At 29.3% G+C, this 21,650-nt stretch overlaps 1 protein-coding gene across 4 annotated transcripts in view; it reads right to left on the bottom strand.

Moving 5' to 3' along the window:
- LOC142325380 (cell growth regulator with RING finger domain protein 1-like) overlaps positions 1-21,650 on the bottom strand; it is a 312,650-nt gene that overhangs the window by 43,316 nt on the left and 247,684 nt on the right. For all 4 annotated transcript variants that reach the window (XR_012756522.1, XR_012756523.1, XM_075367080.1 and 1 more), the window contains exon 3: positions 12,501-12,672. Coding sequence is in view for 2 of the 4 variants with exons in the window: in XM_075367080.1 (XP_075223195.1) it covers positions 12,501-12,672 (172 nt within the window). In the remaining 2 variants the exon portion in view is untranslated. The remainder of the gene's footprint in view (positions 1-12,500; positions 12,673-21,650) is intronic.

Below are 21,650 nucleotides of genomic sequence, written 5' to 3'. Positions count from 1 at the left end.
TCAGTGAAAAAGAATATCCTCACTGAACATCTCTTAGCCCAACTGTAGTCACTTTAAAGTAGATCATACTACCTCCATACAAAATCTGCACAACAAAAGTTAAGGTTCCCAGAGCTTACTCACTGCATTCCAGTCTTGAAGAATTTACTGAATCAAAAACTTTCTTAACATTTAAAATTTTTGTGCTTCTCTAAAAGTTGTGAAAATGGAAATACAAGAAAATCTATTTGGCTGAAACCTTGCATAAAAATACTTTAGAAGTATATCTTAATTTGTATGCCACTAATTTTCTTAAACTCTTTTATTAAGGCTATTTAAAAATTTAATTATGATTGTTGGTAAAAAAAACTGAGAAAACAACTATTTTAAATATAAATACAAGATTATTTTAAATCTTCATTAGTTCTCCACATAATTCTCATACACATTCAGGCACCAATTGTATCACAACACCAGCTTTTGCAGATCATCAAAGAACCCCAATAGAAGAGTACCTTGAACCAATCAAGTTTTTATGCAACCTGAAGAATGTGGTTACACTTTACTGAGCAGAACAAATACTCTTTTGTGAACACCCCATTCTATTTATTTTGAATTTTTCTTTGAAGCTTTTCCACATTTTACAGTGAATTTATGACTCGCAAATGGAAGGAATAACAATAGGTTGTGTTTCACTGACCACTAATTTATCAGCACTGAGCATAATGTACAGTACATTGAATAACTTTTAGCTACCAGTGACATGCACTATATTCCTAATGTGACCAGTTTATTTTCAGCAGGCAGTTTAAAGTAAATTTTGAAACAGCCTTCACGGTACGTGTTCAGCAAACTAATTTTAAATGTGATACAATTTTATGTAATAATAATTATTTTATATAGCATATTTTAATGTAACACTAAAATCTATATATGAACACAGATCCAAGATTACAGCAGTAAAAAGTTCAATAAATTTGTCCATAGAAAATTAGATTTTTTATAATGTATTGCTCATTATAACAAATTGTTAGGGATGCAGGATGTAGAGGGTATACTGAAATGAAACGACTAACACTAGATAGGGAATCTTGGAGAGCTGCATCAAACCAGTCAAATGACTGAAGACAAAAAAAAAAAAATTACTCATTCTATTTTTAAAAAACATGAATAAATTAAGATTAATTTTTTTCCAAAATAACTATACTCTTTGACTAATTCTGTTCAAATCTGATAAAATAATTGATACTGATAAAAGAGGCAAGAATACAAAATTTATTCAGTTCACAGTTAAAAGTTATGTCAATTATTTACTTACATGTGCATGTATGAATTCATGCAATCATGGGCATGCAATCAAATACATGGTTGAAAATTTAAAGTAATTAAAATGTAAGCATAAAAAAGGGGTAAAAATGTAATTTTCTCAACTATCTGTAAACTACAAAGAAAATTAAAATGATAAAAAATATGACAATAGAGATGACTAAAAAATAAAAAATGAGATCTAAGCTAATATAAGTACCAGGTACCAGGTAGAATATAGATCATCACAATACAATAAAAAACAGTACTAATGTATTAATATGTCTCCACAAAATAGATAGCAGAATGGATGTTATATTATATGGTAAATGTTATGTTGATTATAACTCATAAATAACATAATAGATGTTACGTATTATGCACGATAACATTACATAACCATAATATTTATAACATAATAAATGTTCTGAAACAATAAACCAGCTTCAGAAGCTCTTTAATTATTCATTTACATAATAAACAATCAAAATAAAGCATGAATGACTCAATTATTTATTAAAAAAAGTACATAAAATCTGTGTAATAAAAAGAGAGAAAAATAAACATATAATTTCTGTATGTTTAACAAATAAATATTCTATGGTTCAACATATATATATTAATGTATTCATTTTAGATGAATAGAATCCATTCTTAAGAAATAAATTTTTATGTTAAAAATACAAAATAGTGAGTAATGGTAAGGAAAACTAAGCATTTCCAGACATATGTTGATATAAAATTTTTCCTTTATATCGATGTGGGGGAACATCCCCTAAATTCTTAAAATGGTTTTTATATATATATAGTAGGACCCCAATAATTTGTCATCTTTGTGACCGAGGGGGATGATGAATTAATGGAAATAACCAATTACCAAATAGTGTAACAAAAGTCTGATTACATACAAATTAACGCTTTATTAGCCTAATCATTATCACCCCCTCATCTCTTTAAGAAACGAGTCATAAAAAGACTGAAGACTGATGAAATTTAACTATAGTATTCTACTGAACATTTAAATTTTATTATACTGCAACATGCAGTATATTTACACAAATAAACCATTAATAAACACAATTTTTTATAAAAATTACATATATACTGTATCATACTTAAAAAAAAATCACTACACATACAACACTATATTCCCTAAGTCAAAGACTCACACACAATAACTACAGAATATTGTAGGCCTATGTTTTGTTATTTAAGCACTTCTTTCTATAAAACGAATAACCTAAAAGGTAGTGTTTTTAAATTTATGTTTCCATATTTACAATTCATTTTACTTTTTAAAGAAATCTGTAATTTTTCTTTGCACTTTAACATTCCTTTCTTTTTCTAATGTGAATTGATGAACTTGTTATATAGGAATTAACTTCACCCCAGCTGAGCTTCATTTTGAACAGAATACCATTCAATGCATTTCATCAGCATCTCCCCGATTTGCTGCTCATTTTACTCACTGGATTATCATCGAATTCTTCATCTTTGGCACCTTTCATTAAAAAATCTAAAACCTTTCATTAAAATCTCAAACTTTTATAACTTATTTGCTAGACTTTTTTTTACATGTTTGCTAAACATTTTTGCTTCAGAAGTACACTGTATAGTAATACGTATGACACTAGTACAAACAACTGACTGAAATGACGCAAAGTTCACTACTGTAATGAATTTCAGAAACGGGAAGGAAATGATGTAATATAGTATTTTTGATAAAGTATTATACTCACTAAGAAATATGTAAACATTGATTAGATAATAACGCCCAAATGAACATGTTAATACGAATGAAAGATATGTAAAATAAATCAGTTTTCTCATGTCATTACTGTAATTTATACATAACATACAGTAAGCTCATATAAAAACACCAGTCACAATTAAGGGTGAATTATGCTGTAGGCCTAAATAGATAAGAGTATTTTTTATAAGTAATTAGAAATTTAATTTACTTTTGTGTATAACTATTGTACTTCCAAAATAAAAATAACAAATTTGCCAGAGGGATGATGAATTACTGAATGAGACGAATTATCAGGGTTCTACTGATAGTTCTACTAGATAGTGAATCTGTTTCCCATTTAACAATGTTACTGTATATCAAACACAAAAAACGGTTTTTGACCACAATTTATTGGTTTCCCCCCTGATTTCTAAAAAAACCTACTGCAGATACAGTTCTGGGACCTATTTTATTCGATTTTTCAGGTCAAAAAATATAAGAAATCACTAATTCTGCCCCTTAAGTAACGTGCTAAAAATTTCAGTACTATCTCATTACACCTGGTAGCTGAAATCTGAACGAAATCTTTCTCACTTAACTCGCACATATGTTTATATATATTTTTCCATTATTTTTACTATTAGAATAGGTTATGAAAGTCCCTGGGGAATGTCGTGATATGCTCTATATACAAAAGTGTTTATAAAAACCAAAATAAAATAAAATTTCTTGAACTTGTATGTGGTTTTTATTGTCTATAAGAAATTATCTACTAGTTTTGATATACATTTTACGCGTTTATTAGTCACTTAACAAACTTTCTGTTTTACAAAAGTAAAAAAAAAAAATGTTAAACAACAAATTATTCTGTTTAACGTGGGATATTATGAAAAGTACTGGAGGTATGATTCTGGAACCTGTATTATTCAATTTGTCAGGTCAAAAACCATAAGATACCATAAAATTTACCGCATAAATTGTGTTCGTAGAACTTCAATGTGATTTATTTCACTCTGCCGAAAAATCAGGACAAAATCTTTTGCTAAACGTAACTCTGTAACGGAACATTTCCGGTCTCATTGTATAGTATTATATATTATATACGAGGTCTGTAATAAAGTAATGAAACTAGTTTTTTTTGGCAGCCGAAGTGGCAACACTATAAAGTTACTAGTAAACATATGGTTATATGAACAACTGATTTATATTAGGTATTAATATTTTTATTCTATTGTTGTTACGTAGGACATAAACTTTTCGTAAAACAGGGCTTTGTTGTGCGTTACAAAAATTATTGATACTAATTATGAACAACGTTGTGCAATCAAGTTTTGGGTTAAACTCTGCCAGAATGGTACTGAAACTTTTTCAAAATTGAAAAGGGCGTATGGAGATAACGCTTTGTCACGAGCACAAGTATTTAGGTGGTTTAAAGCATTTTCAGATGGCCGGGAATCAGTTGCGGACGATCAACACTCTGGAAGACCGTTAACGTCAAAAAGTGACGACAATGTTAAGCGAATCAGACACTTGATACGATATGACTGGCGATTAACTATCAGAATGATTGCAGAACAATTGAATTTGAACCATACCACAGTTCATCAAATTTAACAAACGAATTGGACATGAAAAAAGTTTGTGCAAAATTGGTCCCAAAAAACCTCACTGTTGAACAGAAAAACAACAAGGTGGAAGTGTGCCACGATCTTCTAGAGCGAATTGAAACTGATCTTGATTTTCTAAAAAATGTTATTATTGTTTATGAATCTTGGATATATGAGTACGACCCAGAAACAAAACATCAGAGCAAAGAGTGGCACACTTCAAACTCACCACGTCCCAAAAAAGCAAAAATGAGCAAATCAAAACTATGCTAATTTATTTCTTCGATAGTAATGGCACTGTCCATACAGAGTTTTTGTTTACAGGATAGACTGAAAATCAATACGTTACCGAGAAATTCTTGAAAGGCTGCAGAAAAGAGTTACTTGAGTCCCTACGACTTTTTCCTGTTCCCGACTTTAAAAAGACATCTCAAAGGACACCATTTTGGAACACTAAAAAACATTTTAAAAAAATGTAACCAACCATCTGATGGATATACCGGTTTCTGAGTTCCAACACTGCTGTGATGAGTGGGAAACCGTTTGAAGCATTGCATGTCTTCTCAAGGAAACTATTTCAAAGGTGATAGAGTTCATGAATAATTGGATTGTAAATAAAACGTTTCTCTGAAACAGTCTCATTACTTTATTAACAGACCTCGTATATTACATTACGTATACATATTATGTATATATATGCATAATGTAATAAAAATAAAAATAATACTCGTATTCACTTATGGATAGACCAAAATTGCTAGTTTAGTATAACCTTACCAATTTCAACAATATAAGCTTTAAAGATCCATTCATCCTCAGTTACAAGATACTGTATCAGTTGCATTACTATCATTACATGTAAAATATGTTTGTAGTTATGATCTGTTTTTATTTGGTCATAGTAACTACATAATATAAAGTGACAACCATTATAAACTATTTAAGTAATACAGTTTTTCATAACTGACAATGATAACATAAATTTTAAAAGTTAATTCTGTTTAAACTGATAAGTTTATATTAAACTTGATATTTTTTTCTGTTCATGGGCGATTTTTATTCATTTTAATTACGGCGCATTTCAAACATTTTATTCACTTTCTTTATGTTATGAAAACTTTTCATACATTTTAACATCAAAATACAGTAAGAACAGGTATGGTGTTGAAACACTTACCTTACAGAAGCACTTTTGCAGTCTGCAACTGTATCAGCTAAATGATATACTAAAATCTGAATCTGCTGATGCAGCTGAAGAATGCATTAGTACTACAATAAAATAAGCATTTTATTTTAACACATCCTTTCTGACTAAATTGAGATGGTTTAAAAAATACAAGTATTTAAACAACCAAATATTTAGTATAGGAATTTTAATTAATAACACACACATGTTCAATTAAAGTATACTTTTTTCTTATGAAGTTGTAATAGAAAAATAACACATACTCTGGAACTGAAATATTAATATGAGTTCAAAATGTTTGGGTAATTTCACATCACATTATTCAAGTAAGTGATGAATGGAAAGTGCATGCTGTAATTGAGTGCTCTGTTGATTGGGATTACTAGTACACACTCGTAATGCACACTACTATATAATCTTAATTTGAACAGTGAACACCACACGTTATTCATTTTTGAGCATTTTAACTGACACCTTCATGGAGAGAAATTTTGATAAATCTTATGATGAAATACATACCAAAATGATTCATTTTAATATGTCCATTACCACAGTCACACGGTAGAGGTAAGATAAAATGCATCATCATTCTTTTTTTAGTTTGAAGTAAAGTTTAGATCTACCCCTACCAACATAAGGACAATCTACCTCTGATTTATTCTGATTAGAAGCAGAAGCGGTCCCTTTGTAGACTGATCATCCACTACTTCCTACCACTCCACCTATATTTCCCTACTCTCTTTCCTTATATAACATCCATTGTATTAAAGTGCGCATCTCTTCACACAAAGAGTAAAACTGGTGACCAAGGTGCATCATATAAAGTTGAACTTTTTCATCTAAAAACTAAATCACATGTTTAAAAAGCAAGTCATTTTAATTAACCTACATTAACTGTTTTTTATTTTCAAAAGCTTAACCACATTTTATTGAATACTTCGTTTTTATTTTGAGACATAAGTAATAAGAATCTACACAATTAATAAACAGGCTGCTCAAAAAAATCTAGAACACTTTAAAATAGAATAGTTGTTATATTACTATGAATATTACAACAATACAAAAAGAAAAGTTACAACATAGAAACAGTTTCTTTGTGCTATTTCAATAAGTGCTCAAACTGCATACCACCAGCCTACAATCACTTTTGAGTACGATGCTGTACATTCCTAGAGACATCTTCCAGTAGCTACAGGGATTACTTTCATGGCGTAGTTCCACTAGTGACCATGACTTCTTATTGTACACTATTTTCTTAACGGTCCCGTACAAGTATAAATCTATAGAGGTTAAATTAGATTAACAGGTGATTATTTAATCAGGCAAACTAACATCCCAGTACAGTGTTATCCAGGTAGGTACACATAATTGGTTTAAAGTGAAGCAAGGCGCCATTGTTAAATGGGATCATCACCAAATAAAGCCTTATAGATAATAAAATTAATCTGTCCAGCATCTCCAAGTAAGCCTGGCTAATAACCAAGTAACCATAAAAAGAACAGTCCAATTAGTCCCCTTGATGGCAGACCAGACCAGAAAATGAGTCCTGGAGAAATGAATTATTTCATAAGCGAGCAATGCTTAGATGTGTTGGCAGTTCAGTCCCATATTCCTGCCCCAACTGTCATTGCACTTCACAGACATTCTTGAACTTCCAATACCACTTCAGAATGTTTTTTCATGCCTCAAATGGCAGCCATGTTTCTGCACTTTTTCAACTGACTTCATTGCATTGCACAGATTAACACTAATGACATCTGTTGCTGTAGCTGAATGTTGGGACTACACATTCACAGCCAACCACAGCCAACACGAATTGAAACATATCGTATGTATGACATACTTTTAAAGTATGTATACATTTTTTTGAACAGCCCAGAAACCGAGTGAACAACTAATAATACAATTTTCAATAAGAACAGAAGCTCTACAAGCTAGTTGTAACATTTAAACTAATATTAAGCTTCAAGATTGATTTTATAGTGTGCATGCGCGCACATGCACACATACATACACACACACCACACACAGTGAGAGAGAGAGATGCGTACACACACACAGACATATATAAGCGTATACATGTATAAAAGTTTAGAGCAAAGAAAAGCATTGTTAAAAAATTAAATACAAGTAAATTGTTTCAGATGCTCATCAAACTAGTTATGGGAAGAAAAAAGTTATTTTTTGTAGTTACACAACTCATGCATGAGGAGTATGAAAGAGATCATGGAAAGAGAGAGAGAGAGAAAGAAAGAAAATGATACAGATATGAAAACTTACATGTATTAATGATTACATCATGAGGAAAATTTAAAGAAAAAAACAATTTTAAACAATGCTGAATAGTTGTAATATGAAAATTACTTTAGTAATTGCATATCTAAACAAAGAATTTGTAATAAGAATTACACGATAAATTAAAAGGTAATCGCAAAATAATAATGTAATAACAAAACATGACTAACCAAATTAGCAAAATATATAATTATATAATAAGACATATAAAGTAAAATATAATAAAGTTAATAAAAGTAATTCTCATGACAGCTTGATTGTGATGACATCATGTCTAACTGAAGACAAACATAAAATATATGCATCGAAACTTAGATTATATAACTAAAATATGTTATTACAGGTCACTTTAATGATAATTTGAAGAACAATAAATAAAAACACAGAAAAAACCATATGACATCAAAAATTATATTTTATTGATTCACAAATTAAAATAATATAAATCCCAAAAAATAAAAAATGTTATACATTAATAATATTTTGTAATATAATAATTACATAAGTATGGGAGAAACTAAAAGTCACAAGATAAAAAAGAAATGACTTGGAGCATACAAACAACATTCATGTGAACTTATACAACCAAGAATTTAAATGCTACTCCATCCTCCCCACCATACATGAGATGGATAGTTACTATGTCCACCATTATACCATATTGGAAAGTTCAACCTGATCCTTATGTAAATGTATACCCAATATAAATATATTTATTCAGTCACTGAGTATGTATAAGGACCTCATTCCACAGTTAAAATTCTCTTCCTTATTGCTAAATCGTACAACACAGGTCATTACAGTACATTAGATTTTATTTATAATTAGTATACATAAATCTGTCCTCAATAATAAATATTCTTTTTAACCTAAAAAAAGGAAAATAATTACTGCAATAAAAATATCAATATTTTATTAATTCCATCAGTAAACAAACTCTTTTTTTTTACTCACAATGAGAACAGTAAAAAATAAATGCAATTAATAGGGTATTTCTAAATTATATACATCAATATGGCTATGATTTATAACACAGCAGACATCCCTGTAATCAATTTCCTGTAAAATTCTATAAAGTATGTCTTGATCTATGGTGGCAACTGTTTGTGTTATTCAGTGCCGCAGCTTGTCAACATTTCCTGGAAGCAGAAGAACAAACACTCTGTCTTTAACGTAACCCCATGCAGAGAAGTCCAGTGGAATTACATCAGGCAATCATGATGGCTAGTAAATTGTTTCAACACACCTTCTAAGTTGCGACTTTACTATTGAGATACGCGACAACTACACGATGATAATGTGGTGGCATGCCATCTTGCTGGAAAATGAATTCTGTGCCCAAATCCTGTTGTAATTGTGGCATTAGATAATTTCTAAGCATGTTCAGGTAAGTATAACAGTTACAGTTCACTGAGCAAAAAAGAAAGGATCATAAATTTTATTACTGCTTACAGCAAAAAAAAAACATTTACCTTAGGTGAGTCTCATACATGTTCGATTGTGTGACAAGGGTTCCGCTAACTCCATATCCGAACATTATGTCAATTCACTTTATCACTGGTATGGAAGGTTGCTTCATCACTGAATATAATTTTAGTAAGATAATTATCTTCAGTCTTAATTTTTTTTAACATGTTTACACAAACCTCAGTTCTTTTTTCTTAATCTTCACTCAAAGCTTGTATCAGTTGTAATTTGTAGGGTTTAAATGATAGCCAATTATGCAATACCTTCCATACTGTACCCTAGGAATATTCAATTCTAATCTGGCACGTATTTACCAAGATTATGAATGAATGTCAGCCGCAATAGTTCAATTGCTGTTTCAGAAACTGAAGGTCAACCTTGACCTGGTGTCCTACGTGATACACAACTTGTTTCAATGAAACGACTGTACCATGCATGACAGACTGTCTTTGGGTTGGTTGCTTACGATATTTAGTTATAAATTGTCTCCGAATGGTAGTACCCGATTTGGATTCATGAAACTATAAACAACACTGAGCACACTCTGCACCAGTGTATGACTCCAAAATGAATAATGAAATTACTCTTTCAAGTGTGGCACCTAGTGAGAATATCAGAAACTAACAGTGTTAGGCAAGAATGAAACTTGAAGATATACTCTATTCTACATACATTGTAACAAGATCAGTACAACGGACCTGTGTAACGGATTCCTAACAATTAAGAAGAAGTGGTAGAAAATATAACAATGGGAGGAATCCAGAAGGGGACTAAAAGGAATCCTTTTGCTAAGGCTAACAGGTACATTTAACAATCATTCTTTATAATACTGCCAACGACATACCTAAAACAGATGCTGTTCCATATGAAGAATTATTGAACAGAGTATGAATTCATGGGAAAATGTAAGGACTTGGACGACCATGCACTTGGCATGCTTCAACTTGGGTCTGGTTTCGCAGGTCAAGAGGACAGGAGTATAAATACTCTAGGAAAGACTAGTTAAGAAGAGTATTACGCGAAGAGTATTCTGCAAGGAGTATTCAGCGAGTAGTGTTTGAGGCAAGTATAAGCATAAGTAGTTGACACAATTGCAAAGTTATCTGTCAACATGTAGTACTGCAGGGTCAGGGTAGCGTTTGATGTGACGTCACAAGCACCCCAGTATGGACAGTGGGAGAATGCAGGAGGTTGTTTGGTCAGTTACTATATACAATTAGCGAAAGGAATAAAGTATTAACCTCATTCATAAACTGCTATGATAGTTTTATTTGTAAAAAGTAAAGGTATTTGCAGTCAAAGAACTTTAGACTAATCTTATCCTCACAGTAATACAATACCAGTTATTAAAGGTGTAAATATTAGCGATCATTATAGTGTCTTTTGTCAATGAGACTGAATTCTGGTTTTTATGATTAACTACATGTAAATAAATCCTGTCCTTACTTGAAATTCTATTTTGTATGAAATTTATTGATTTATTGAACTGCTCTTGACATTAATCAAATTTACCCATCTATAAAATATATATCTTTTTTACAGTATCTCAAGATAAATTGTATGTAGATTTAGTAAACAATAAGATTGTAAAAATGATGCTACATACTAATAACAGATGTCTACTCATTTTCATGAGCATATATATTATATTAATATGCATACAAATTACATTTAATATTAATAATATTATCCAAAGCACATGTTGTAAGAAAAATTAATTAAAAATCATATTACCTTCAGCTGTTACTGGAATTTTACAAATCAATTTATCTTATGACTGTGAAGATTGCTGTTGTTTGTTTGAAGGAAATTAAATGGTAAAAGCTAAATGATGAATCATGATGACATCAATTCTGTGCTCAATTTAATGTTAGCTAGCATTCATTGATTTTTGTAATACTACTCTAGACTACAGACAAATCTTTTCAAGAGGAGATGCCTACTAAAACAGAAATCTTTTAAAGTAAAAATACACATCTCCTTTTTTCTCTGTTTTGGTTATCAAAGACAACAATTAAAACCTTTTTCTAGGTTTCTGCTTTTTTTCTTTTGTCTGTTGGTTATTACTTTTGAACGATCTTATTTTTCTCTTTAATCTAGGATTTTAATTTAATTAGGTATGATAGAGGAGACAGCCCCATCAACCTAATTATTTATAAGAAAGTAAAGCCAAAAACTATCCAGACTAAACATATGAAACTAGACTACAAAAATTTAGAAAAAAGTACTTTTGGAAAATGTTACAACACTTCTCTCACCAGAAAATAGAGTAAGTTTACAAATGAAATAGAGAAATGCTATGATCATGAAACCATGCTAAGGAGAGAAAGTAAAGGACGGGAACAGCAAGGGTTGAGTGGGGGAAATATGTGACTGATATGGTGAATATGAATGAATCTAAGAGAGGTTAAGACAATGGTCCAATACAGAATAACTTAGGAAGTGGTTGAAGGAACCACCTTCCAATGGTACAAAAGAAACAGAAAAGATGTATTTAATTACTTAGAAATAAAGTAATTCTTTATACTATAGCAAACTGACAAAGATCATTCAAATGGAACTTATGAATATTCACTTACAAAATACTATAATTACATATTATGAATACTAAAACTAGTATAATAAACGACTGATAAAATGATATGCTGTAAAGTATTCTTAATATCATTAATTCATTATTTTCAAAGAAGTGCGTATAAAGTCTAAAATGTTTGTTTTGTTAATTGATAAAACACATATGTTTGTGAAATGATCCAAAAATTTCTAATAAACAGAAAAAAATTACAGACACTTCTGAAAAATGGAAGAAGTAGCCTGTAGATTCCTACATGGTTATATGAAACCGACAATAATAAAGATTAAATAGATATTTTTAATAATAATTATACCAATTAGACTAATCATACTTTCCACATGATTTGATACACACCTAATACAAGGTCCTTTCTGTTGATAATGCCCACTTAACAGGATATCATGTTGAGCAGCAGCATTAATAGCATTCCATGGTCGCCACAAGAATAAATGTAATTCACGTATTGAAACACCCCAAAATGCTTGTAATGTATACGCAACTTGACTGCTGACAGTGTATTGTACTTCTGTAACAGAAATAATAAGACAAAATATTTATAAACAGTAAATATGTAAAACAGATGTTTTATTAAATATACTATTAGAAATCAGTAATTGAAGACCTGACTTCATAACAGTAAAGCAGAGGTACTATTAATAAATTCAATATTAGCATCCACATTTAAAAAAATAACAACTATGTATTAATTCATTGTAATTAACATAACAGTCAAGTATAGTACATGATGAATTACAGTAGGAAAACTGATATTAAAACACATTATTTAATCTCGTAATTAAATAGTATATAACAATTTTATTTATATCTGTATCAAACTGCAGCTGATACAGATGTGAAAAAATAAAGTTGAAAACTTGTTGACTTCCATTGCAGAGCAGTAATGGCTCAGCCTTTCATTCGAAAGCTCCTGGGTTCAAAATCTGGTCAGTAGCATTTTTCATACACTACAAAATTTTTATTCCACATGCACAAGTTTCAAGCTTAAGTGAAGCATAAAAAAAAATAGTTAAAGAAGTTACTGCTGCCATGCTTTTTTGTCTGCTCAAGTAATTACCATGACATAAAATTTATTGTATGTGAATACATGAACTAGATTATAATTTTGCTCATCAACACCTAAAATACTAAAAGACACAGTTAGTTAGGAAAAATTCAGCAGAAAAATATAAAGGATGGAAAAAAGTACAAAAGATATAGCAGTTTTAAAAGGGGTGAATACGAGAAAAAAACTGTTACCCAATAAATAAAAAATTAATAAATACAATGAAACCACCAAATATTGGTTTGGGACCAAAAATATGTCTGTAGTTTGAATGTTTACAAGTTTTAAAGATAGCCTGAGTAAATCATTTTATAACAATTTTAATGAATGAAACCCTTTTTTATTATCTTTACTATTAAACAATAACACAATAAGGTCCATAAATATATAAGAATATAACCCACAAAGATTTTACAGTTGTTATAATCAATGCAGACGTTTTTAATTTTAATCAACCCTATTTCAAAGTACTGAGGATTGTGACACTGCTGTTTAGAATTATTGGAAAGTTTAAAATATTTTTTTAACTGGATTCTATGAATGGTATTTTCGATCAAGAAACAAAGGCATTTAATTTGTTTAAGAAAAGTTTATTAATTTGGGTTGAAACAAGAAAAAGTTAATGGTGAAAACTAAGTGCACCAATAAGATATGAGGTGAAAATGTTCAAACTCATGGAGATTGTGAAAAATAAACAAAGCAAATGTCAAAGCATTGATCAATTAATTAATTAATTTTAAGTTACTAATTAATTTTAAGCAATGAGCAATTAATATTTAATTGATATTTTTAATTTCTCAGGAATTATGGATTTAACAAAGCCAGATAAATCAGGTCTCTGATTTACAAAAAAGTCATTTTATCAAAAATTAATATACATAAAATGTCAGAAAAGCTAACAAAACAGTTGTAGGACTTTCCCATCACACGGCTTTTTTCTGCTGCATAACACACACAACTTAATTAAAAATATTTATCATTTTATTTAAATGCAATATTTTTTGTTTATTTAATTCAATGATTCTAACTAAAGCGCACGCACATACTGTATTTCATTCGCGTGGGTGTGGCGGTACTAGTGGCAACTTTAAATAAATTTTTACACCTTAAATATTATTTATTTATTTAATTCTACCACTCAGCTGTGACGTCAAAACACAGTGATGACTACAGCATTAGTCCGGCCACTAAGTGGGATGTGGGTTATGTAAGGGGTATGGCTCGGTTAAGACCCCACTTCGATGGGGAACAAATTTGTGGATTGAACAAGATGCTAACAGAAAAAACTGCAATGAAAAAGACCCTTTGCACTGCCTTCTACAGCATTTCAAAATGATTACTATTTTTTGGAGTGGGGATGCAATTTGGCAAACAAATTTTACACAAAAGATGTTTTTTTTATAACGGTTCACAAAAATATTTTTAAAAAATGCAATGAAATATAATATAATATAATGGGGTGAAATTTAGCAAAAAAACTTTTTTAAAAAGTTGTTTATTAATATTCACAAAATTATCAACAAAAAAATATAACCTTAATTATGCAAAATCTGGAGACGATTTTGTTTTTCCCCTGCATCCCCCACCACCTAACCTTTTAAATTGAAAATTTAATACCATCAACGCCCCGCCCCTACTATAAAAATATTATAGCCAAGTTTGGTGAAAATCAGTCAAGTAGTTCTGGAGATATAAGGCAATTTACACACCAGCATACATACATACATACATATGTACACACATTTTATTGCAGAAATTTCAATGCCATTTTTTAGTTTTCTGGAGTCCTTAGGGGTCAATTCGTCAAGATTCTGTGAAAACTGGATAAGCCCAATTTTCACCATACTTAAAAAAAAAAACTATTTGATACAATTAAGAAATAATGTATAAGCTGATTGCTGGAGGAAGATTCAATAAGAGCAACAATACAGAAAAGAAGCTCCTTCAATAGAAGAAGATGCATTACACGAAGGATCAGTGAAAAAAAAAAATAGAAGATTATCAAAGATAAAAATTACAAATTATCTGGAAGAATAAGGATGCTACCTGATCTGAAGGAAATAAAAATATGGATTAGAATGAAGACATCCTTACCTTCATACAAAAATTTTAAACAGGAAAATTTATTCAAGCATAAAAATACATATTACATGTGTACACGGTTTACAAGCAATTCATACAGCTAGAGAACGTGCTATTCTTAATTTACATGTATTTAAGCAAAATTGAAAGATAGTAAACAAAGGTGAAGCAGAAACGGCTGAACTTTGCAGATGATTAAGTATATGTGGCACAGAATACAGATGATATGATTTACATATATAAACAAAAATAGACCAAGAACATAAGAGTGCTTTGTTATTCCATGACATAGAAAAACAAATCCTCCAAGCTGCATTAACAAAAACCTCCCCGCTTCCATCACCTATTTTAACCCATTCATCCTAACCGATCGTTACTGTTTTTACATATTTATCTACTAGAACATTCAAAAATTGTATTGCATTAATTTCTAGAGAAAATCTAAGGTCCTTTACTGGTACTTTAAAATATGAAATCTATTTAGTATTACCACCTCTTATTTTTTATCTGCATTTCATAATTTATCCATAAACATTACAGTTTATAGCTTTAAACTACTGCAGAATTTTTAAATTGAAAACCGAAGTATGAATAATACAATAATTCAATTCAATTGTGTTAGATTTTTTTAAGTAAAAATACTAAGACGATTGTAATGAAATGAGGTCAAAACCAGATAAATAAAAAACAGAAACAAAAAAATATATAAATATGAAACACAAAAAAATCTTATTTATCTACCTCATTTCTTTCTATATATTATTAAGATATAATTTCTTTGATATTTTTCTCCTTATTATGAATATCATTTAAGTAATTGAATATTCAGTATTCTCATTAAAATTCCATATAATTTTCAAGGTAAAAAGCATGTATGTTAGCTGCCACAATCAAAATTGTTGTAAGTAATCTGTAAAAAATTAAGCAGCTCCCAAATACAGCGTACTCATTTTAAACAATAACATATATATTATGCCAGATTTATTATGAAAAGTAAGGAATGAAGTGGTGTTCTGTCACCTTCTTCACTGGACCAAATACACTCTTGCCAATCACTATGTGAAGTTCACTGAAATGCAGATAGAATCCAAAATATACCTTCATTAAACCTTAAACCTTCATTTTGTTCGCCAAGAAAGTGGTTGTACAATACACATTACTATCCTAAAATATAGAAATTGTAATTACATTTTCATTTTTACACAAAACATTTTTAATTAGATACTTTGAAATAATCTAATCAGGTCTTCCTCCAATAGTTTCAATCTATAGCTATTACAAGGAAAAATCTGTAAGGGTAAAAAAATGTGCACACAATCATATACAGGGTGAGAGAAAACTGAACAGTTAATCTTGTGAAATTGGACTAAAAGAGTTCAAATATGATATCATTACTGAAGAATTCCACAAAAAAGAATTTTAACAATAGATAAATATTCAACCTAGTTGAATACAAAATTATATATAATTTACATCATGGTAGGTATGGGAAGTAATGTTGCTTGAATAACTAACAGATCTTTTCCATTATTTAGCTGGATAGATCAAAGAACAGTGAGGAACTCTGATATAATTTATAAGTAAAGACACATGTACAGTAATGACATCATTTTGGTAGAACTTTTTCGCTGCTATTACTAAATATGACTACTTTTTCATATACAAATATATACATAAATAGTCACACTAAGGATGGATTGATGTGCTGTTTCATAGATAAAAAAAAAACTGCAGTAGCATTTATCTGGATGGATCAAGGGAAGCTGTGATAAACCCCAATCAGAATACCATAAAAAATGTGCACAATTTTAATTACAAAATAAAAAATAGATGAGATTAAACACTATATTAATTACTTAAAATATAAATACATGAAATAATGATAAGATAAATACAAAACATACTGAAATTTAAAAAAAAAAATCAACAAAATTACTCACATTCACAAAACCTTAATGAAAATTATTTGAGTACATAAATATATATCTATTAGAAAAGAGATACAGAAAATTCAGAGTTTTTTAATGGTAAGGTTTTTAAATCGTTTGGCAATTTATTAAAATGACTGTCAAGATTCCCAGCAATTTTAATTAAAATTCTTCTTTCCTTTACAACCTATTTCCCCATTCTTGTGAACTAAAATTATAAAACTATAAATGTAAATAACACTCTCGTTATAACACAAATCAAAACAAAATTAATTTTCATATCTTTACTGGAATCGAAATGGCAAATGCTTTTAAAAAGTAGTTCTTATTGAAAAAAAATGTAAATATTATATAACAGGTATTATTATTAACAAAATTGTTAATCAATAATCTTAAACAATTATTTTTTATATAATTTATTTACAAGGTTATGGAGAGTTGAAACTGCATAATTGTGGAAAGATAAGAAAAACAAAATACTACTAAGCATAATTTTTCATAATTCCCACAAACTTTCTTCATATAAATAGAAACTCACAACCATATACAGAAAATTTTAAACATCAACATAGAATAAAATTCAGTCTTCCACCAAATATTCATAAAACATAATTCTTCAAATACAACCTTTTTTTATGTATTTAACTGACACACACAAACTGTAGTTCACTGTGGAGGGGAGTACTTTTAAACCCACCCTAGTTCAAATTAACATAAAAGATAATTAATATATATGAAATAATACAGAAGAAAATATGTCAAATTAAATAAAATTAGTGGCCTCAACAGTAAAATGATTTTGGAAGTGTTAATTTTAAAATATTTTACACATTTAAGTATACTTTAAACAACGATGCAAGTTTTAATAAATTTAATAACTAAATTAATAAATTAAACTACGTACTAATTCACAGTAACATCAAACTCTTTATTCCTTAATGTAAAATCAAAAACTACAATGGATGAAAGAAGAGTTTAATAAGAGAGAAGAAACAATTTCAATTTTTTTTTTTCATTTGAATAAAGTTAAATCAAAGGATTTCTCAAAGTTGAAGTTTAGCTTACTGCTGAAAATAAAATAAATGTAAAGGATGACTATCCTGTAACTGTTAGTTGAACAGCCATTAAAAGCACAGGAGAGGAAAGTAGTAAAGGAGTATAATCAATGCATTTCTGAAAACTGCTGTTGAAAACAGCAGCCTACATTTATCCCAAACTGCCCCCAATATTAACCGATGAATGTTGCTCAACTATTAGAATTTGTATAATATGAATAATTTAACAAACTGCATCCTAATAGCAAAATGTATTAATTTATTAAAATTATTTTTAAGAGTTTTATCATTACTGTTTTTTTTTTTTTTTTTACTTTTGGTGTCTACATTGAGTACTTTCTCAGAGATATCTGCTTCTTTTTTTTTTTTTGTCTTCAGTCATTTGACTGGTTTGATGCAGCTCTCCAAGATTCCCTATCTAGTGCTAGTCATTTCATTTCACTATACCCTCTACATCCTACATCCGTGACAATTTGTTTTACATATTCCAAACGTGGCCTGCCTACACAATTTTTCCCTTCTACCTCTCCTTCCAATATTAGAGCGACTATTCCAGGATGCCTTAGTATGTGGCCTATAAGTCTGTCTCTTCTTTTAACTATATTTTTCCAAATGCTCTTCATTTGTCACTTTATCCACCCATCTGATTTTTAACATTCTCCTATTGCACCACATTTCAAAAGCTTCTAATCTTTTCTTACTCCGATTGTCCAAGTTTCACTTCCATATAAAGCGACACTCCAAACATACACTTTCAAAAATCTTTTCCTGACATTTAAATTAATTTTTGATGTAAACAAATTATATTTCTTACTAAAGGCTCGTTTAGCTTGTGCTATTCGGCATTTTATATCGCTCCTGCTTCGTCCATCTTTAGTAATTCTACCTCCCAAATAACAAAATTCTTTTACCTCCATAATCTTTTCTCCTCCTATTTTCACATTCAGTGGTCCATCTTTGTTATTTCTACTACATTTCATTACTTTTGTTTTGTTCTTGTTTATTTTCATGCGATAGTTCTTGCGTAGGACTTCATCTATGCCGTTCATTGTTTCTTCTAAATCCTTTTTACTCTCGGCTAGAATTACTATATCATCAGCAAATCGTAGCATCTTTATCTTTTCACCTTGTACTGTTACTCCGAATCTAAATTGTTCTTTAACATCATTAACTGCTAGTTCCATGTAAAGATTAAAAAGTAACGGAGATAGGGAACATCCTTGTCGGACTCCCTTTCTTATTACGGCTTCTTTCTTATGTTCTTCAATTGTTACTGTTGCTGTTTGGTTCCTGTACATGTTAGCAATTGTTCTTCTATCTCTGTATTTGAACCCTAATTTTTTTTAAATGCTGAACATTTTATTCCAGTCTACGTTATCGAATGCCTTTTCTAGGTCTATAAACGCCAAGTATGTTGGTTTGTTTTTCTTTAATCTTCTTTCTACTATTAATCTGAGGCCTAAAATTGCTTCCCTTGTCCCTATACTTTTCCTGAAATCAAAGTGGTCTTCTCTTAACACTTCCTCCACTCTCCTCTCAATTCTTCTGTATAGAATTCTAGTTAAGATTTTTGATGCATGACTAGTTAAACTAATTGTTCTGTATTCTTCACATTTATCTGCCCCTGCTTTCTTTGGTATCATTACTATAACACTTTTTTTGAAGTCTGATGGAAATTCCCCTTTTTCATAAATATTACACACCAGTTTGTATAATCTATTAATCGCTTCCTCACCTGCACTGCGCAGTAATTCTACAGGTATTCCGTCTATTCCAGGAGCCTTTCTGCCATTTAAATCTTTTAATGCTCTTAAATTCAGATCTCAGTATTGTTTCTCCCATTTCATCCTCCTCTAACTTCCTCTTCTTCCTCTATAACACCATTTTCTAATTCATTTCCTCCGTATAACTCTTCAATATATTCCACCCATCTATTGACTTTACCTTTCGTACTATATATTGGTGTACCATCTTTGTTTAACACATTTTTAGATTTTAATTTATGTACCCCAAAATTTTCCTTAACTTTCCTGTATGATCCGTCTATTTTACCAATGTTCATTTCTCTTTCCACTTCTGAACACTTTTCTTTAATCCACTCTTCTTTCGCCAGTTTGCACTTCCTGTTTATAGCATTTTATGCTTCTTTATAATGTTAAAAATAGAAATTTATTTTCTGAGTCTTCAAAAACAGTAAACATGTACACTTACTTATCACTGACTAAATGGTAAATTTTATTTTATTTCTATAATTATAAAATTTCATTATTTCCATTAATTTCAGAAGAGAAATTTGATTAAAATAAAAATTCTAGTTACAATAAAAAAAGTTATTTTAATTCTGTGAAAACTAATAGAAATAAGAGAAAAGGATTAGAGAGATGGAAGAAAAACTGATAAAAAAAAGTAAAAATTTTAAAAAGAATAAATTATAATAATATAAAACAATATTAAAACAAAAGAAACAAAAAATAACTGAGTAGTTCATATGTGAAATAGAAGAATAAACAATATCAACATGAAGTACTAATTGAAAAATGTTATTTTCAATAAAAGTAAAAGAAAATAAATATTGCTACTGAATAGGTTATAAATAAGGAATAAAAACTGATACAGTATAAAAATATCAATGAATAAAAAATGTACACAATTTTAATTACAAAATAAAAAATAAATTAAATTGTAATAATATTTTATTACAAAACATACTGAAATGTAATAAAAAAAAAAAAAAATCAACAAATTAGTCACAATTCACAAAACCTTAATCAAAATTATTTGAGTACATAAATATATATCTATTAGAAAAGAGATACAGAAAATTCAGAGTACTTTTACCTTATTCAAATAAAAAAAAAAATTGAAATTGTTTTTTCTCTCTTATTAAACTCTTTCATCCATTGTAGTTTTTGATTTTACATTAAGGAATAAAGAGTTTGATGTTACTGTGAATTAATACGTAGTTTAATTTATTAATTTAGTTATAAAATTTATTAAAACTTGCATCGTTGTTAATACATAAGCAAAATAAAAATTCTAATTTCTCTCATAAGAAATCAGACATGTACTTAAAATACAGTAAACAAAATCAGTTTTTAATACAGTAAAAAAAATAATAATAGTAATAATAAAGATTAAAAATTAAAAACTGAATTTTAAGTGGTTTTAAAAATAAAATCATATATAGATCAGTTGAAGCCTTTTTTCACATTAAATATATATCAAAAGCCGGATTGTTTAGTTTTAACTGACAGCGGAATGAGCCTACTTCTTAATCTATAAAATCTTACATGCTATCCAAATAAATTATAAATGAATATATGCTAAGTTATTATTGTACTTTCTAATACAAGTTACTCAAAGAGCAGACAGGACA

The sequence above is a fragment of the Lycorma delicatula genome, chromosome 5 (assembly GCF_047948215.1).
Source record: "Lycorma delicatula isolate Av1 chromosome 5, ASM4794821v1, whole genome shotgun sequence".
Lineage (NCBI taxonomy): Eukaryota > Metazoa > Arthropoda > Insecta > Hemiptera > Fulgoridae > Lycorma > Lycorma delicatula.
Note: the sequence above shows the minus strand (reverse complement) of the source record. Positions and strands in the feature narration are given on the sequence as shown.